Raw genomic sequence first — 4,157 nt, 5'->3', positions numbered from 1 at the left:
GAAAAGTGGTTAATTATTTTATTTCTTTATTAATGAAGTTATTGTTAATTCATTAAGACATAAAAGAAAATAAGAATATTCATATAAAGATTTTCGTTTACAAAAAAAAAGAGAAATATTCTAATTTCTAGTATAAAATAAATATATTTTACTAATAGTTGTATCTTTTAAAAAGTAAAAATAAAAGAAATTGATAAAATTCTGTTTAGAATTTTATCAAAAGAGAAAGGAAAAAGCACAAGAAATTTATGAAGAAAGAAAAAATAATTTGAGAAATAAAAAAGAAGAAAATAATAAAAAGAATTAAATAAATAGTAAAAAAAAAGAAATAAGAAAAATCCAAGAAAGAAGTATAAATACAAGAAGAGAAATGAACTGTATGTAGGTTATAACATTAATATGGATAGATCAAAGGTATTTAATAAAGGGATATATGAATTTACAAATAAGATTGAAGAATATAATTTAGAATCAGAAAATGAAATAGTTAAATGTGAAATGGCATTAATAAGAAAAGAATTAAAAGAAAAAAAAATAAAAAGAAAGAAGAGAAGATTAAATGCAATAAAAATGATTTATATTAATATATTAGGATATGAAGTCGATGTTGGGTTTATAGAAATTATTGAATTATTAAGTAGTAACAAATTTCTTGATAAACAAATTGGATATTTAGCTTTTCAAATGTTATATTCTAATGTACTAGAATCAACTAGAATGATTATTAATACTCTTCAACATGACTTAGATAATTCTAATGAATGTATTGTTTCAAATGCATTAACAGTTATTAGTTCATTAGCAAATATTGAAATAATCGATTCACTTGCACCAACTATTATTAAACTTTGTATTGGATTTAATGAAGATTCAATAAAAAAACGTGCGATACTTACATTAAGTAAATTATATAAAATACAACCAAATATAATAATAATAAATCCAAATTTTATGAAAATAATAGAAAACCAAATAAATTATGAAATGGATTTAGGATTAATTAATAGCATTGTTTTATTATTATCTGAAATTATTAAAAAAAATCCAATTATTGTTCAACCATTTGGAAATAAATTGGTAAACATTTTATATAATTTAATTCATCAAAAAATAAATAAAGAAATAGAATATCATGAAATAGTTTCTCCGTGGTTACAAATTTCATTATTTAAATTATTATCAAAAATAAAATTAGATTCTACAACAAATTTTATGTTTTGGGAACTTATTAAATTTACATTGAAATATTATGAAAATTTAAAAGAAAAATTACATTCACAAATACATAAAAAATATATTTTAATGGCTTTATTATTTGAAATAGCTTCTATTATTATTAAAAATGAACAAGAACAATATTTTAATTATCTTCTTCCTTTATTAATTAAATTAATAAAAGAAAAAGATATTAATATTCAATGTCTTACGTTAGATATTTTTATTCTTCTTGGAGAAAATCATTATAAATATGTTTGTCAAAAATATCTTATTGATATTATTAAATGTTTAGAATCTTCAGATATTACAATAAAAAGAAGAACTATAGAAGTACTTTATTCATTATGCACTAAAAATAATATTAGAAATATTGTTCAACACTTTCTTCTTTTACTTAAAAAGAGTGAAAATGAATTAAAAGAAGAACTTGTTATAAAAATTTCATTATTAGCTGAATTAGATAATAAACAAGATGATTGGTATATTGATACAATACTTACTACTCTTTGTCTTGGTTCAGAATTTATAAGACTAGAAATATCTGATCAAATTATTCATTCAATTAAAAATAATTCACATTCTGCTATTCAAAAAATTATTCAAATTCTTTTAAATGGATTTGGAAATGAATTATTTTTACAAATAAGTTGTATTATAATCGGTGAATTTCCTGAATCATTAAAACATTTTGAGAATAAAGTAGCATTATACTTAATTAATCAATTACCGTTTGTAAATACAATGACTAAAAGATTAATATTAACTTGTTTAATAAAATTAGCAAAAGAATTTGATAGTATTAAACCAATATGTTACAAGGCATGTCAAATGATGTTATCAAATATAGACGTTGAAGTTCAACAAAGAGCTTATGAATATATTAATATTATAAAGAATAGTAATTATGATATTGCTATTACTCATTTACCTGAAAAAACTTCTTATGAACAAAATAATAATAAAAATGAAAGTTATGACACAAAGAAAGATGATGACCAATTCTTAAATCAAAACATATCCCAACAAATACACTCTTATAGGAATGTTAATACTAAGTCAATTAATATTACTTCTTCTAATCAAAGAAACTATAAAGGGTCTATTTTCTTTCATTCTAGTAGTACATTAGAGTTAGAAAAGAAAGTTAAATATATTCATAAAAAACTTCTCACACAAAATGAAGGAATTATATTTCAAGATAATTATATTCAAATAGGAATTAGAATTAATTGTTCATCAACAGTAGAAACAGCTCTTTATTTTGGAAATATTAAAGATCAAATACTTCCCGTTCAAGTAAATATTCAAACAGAAAATGGACTTACGTATATTATACAAAATAATTCATTCATACTTCAACCAAAAAAACAACAACAAATTCTTTGTAAATTTGAAGCAAGACAAATCTTTCTTCAAGCACCTATACTTCAATTTTCATATCTTTCTAATAACAAATTAAATGAATGCTCATTATCCTTACCTATCACATTACTTAGATTTGCTCAACCTTTAAAATTTCCAAAACAAATAGATTTTCTTAAAAATTGCTTTTTTAAAATAACAGTACAAACTTCATTAAAACTTCTTGAACTTCAAAAAATATTAAGGTTATTAAATTTTGAACCTCTACCTTCTTCCTCTCAACTAATATATACAACAATGATAATAAATATTCCTATTATTGTTTTGATTAATACATCTAATAGTTTGTCAAAAATGGAAATATCTTCAAGTCAAATGTCTATGTCTCAAATAATAATGGGTTTATTATCATATCTTCTGTCAAATAATTATTAATAAAATCAATTTACCAGAATTTTTGTTTTTCTTTATAACCTAAAACACAATTAAAAATAAAATTTTGGAATATGACTCAGAACCTTCTGTTTTTCTCTTTTCAACTTCAATTCTATTCCAATCTATCTTCTCTTTTCTTCTATATCCACATTCTTCTTCTTGGTTTATTTATTGCTTTCTTTGAACTTGAAAAATCAAAAAGGTTATGAACTGTTTCATCATAGCTCTTCTTTGTTATATTGCTTCAGCAGTTCGTCCAATTGTCAACGGACCAACTTCCCTTAATGCAACTAAATGTCTTTATGAAGAATCATATCCAAAAGTAGCTGGTTTTGTTGGGTTTAATTTCACTGGTAGAAAAAATGAGAATGCTTACAAAAATAACGTCAACCTTATTACTGCTGGATTTATGAGAGAAAACATCTTTGTTGTTTTCAGAGTTTGTGCTACTTGTGGAACTATTCAAGGTCAATGGAATTCTTTCTTAAGATCAACTGCTCATATGCAATTTGAACATATTATTTTTGAAGTTAGAAAACAATATTGGTATTCTTCTGAAATCTGGAATAGAATGGCATTTGACCAACTTATGAACGTTACTGCTGACTATCCAAAGAGTAAATACCTTCTCCTTAATCAAGAAGAATGGAACAGTATGTTCTATCTTGATTATATTGTTCCATACACTAACAAGTTTAAATTAATTTACAGCGTTCCATCTGGATCTTGTTCTGACAAATATGACTTTATTCCATTTGCTGGTTATAACAATTACGCTTACAAATATATTGAACATTTACAAACTTCTTGTGGAACTTCTTACAACATTCTCTGTTAAGAAATGAAATGAATTTCTTTTATTTAATTTGGTTACATTTCCTTTCATTAAATTTTCTAAATTTACATTGACTTATAACTTATGATTTTTTTATTTCTTAAGTTTTTATTTCTTCACAATTCGGTTGAATTGTTCTTTAAAACCATAATACTTTTTTCTGTTTTTATTTCTCATAAATTTCTATGTTCTGATTAAGTAATATGAGCTGTTAATATGAATTGAAATAGTATATCTTACTTTTCAACAGTAAATGACAGCAAGAAATATTCAAAACATAAACGTAATTATGTTATATAACATAATA

General features: G+C 22.6%; 2 protein-coding genes across 2 annotated transcripts; both read left to right on the top strand.

Annotated features, from left to right (window-relative positions):
• Positions 1-399: 399 nt before the first annotated feature.
• ENU1_160840 (adaptin n terminal region domain containing protein) lies at positions 400-3,015 on the top strand (the record flags this gene model as incomplete). The annotated part of the gene is made up of 1 exon (XM_008860832.1): positions 400-3,015. One exon carries the CDS (start codon positions 400-402, stop codon positions 3,013-3,015), a length of 2,616 nt encoding a protein of 871 aa, XP_008859054.1.
• Positions 3,016-3,220: 205 nt separating this feature from the next.
• On the top strand, positions 3,221-3,853 carry ENU1_160830 (N-acetylmuraminidase, putative; the record flags this gene model as incomplete). The annotated part of the gene is made up of 1 exon (XM_008860831.1): positions 3,221-3,853. The coding sequence occupies one exon, from the start codon at positions 3,221-3,223 to the stop codon at positions 3,851-3,853; it is 633 nt and encodes a 210-aa protein (XP_008859053.1).
• Positions 3,854-4,157: the final 304 nt, after the last annotated feature.

Source organism: Entamoeba nuttalli (genome assembly GCF_000257125.1).
Source record: "Entamoeba nuttalli P19 unplaced genomic scaffold asmbl_6845, whole genome shotgun sequence".
NCBI lineage: Eukaryota > Evosea > Mastigamoebida > Endamoebidae > Entamoeba > Entamoeba nuttalli.
This window is presented reverse-complemented; position numbering and strand designations above follow the sequence as displayed.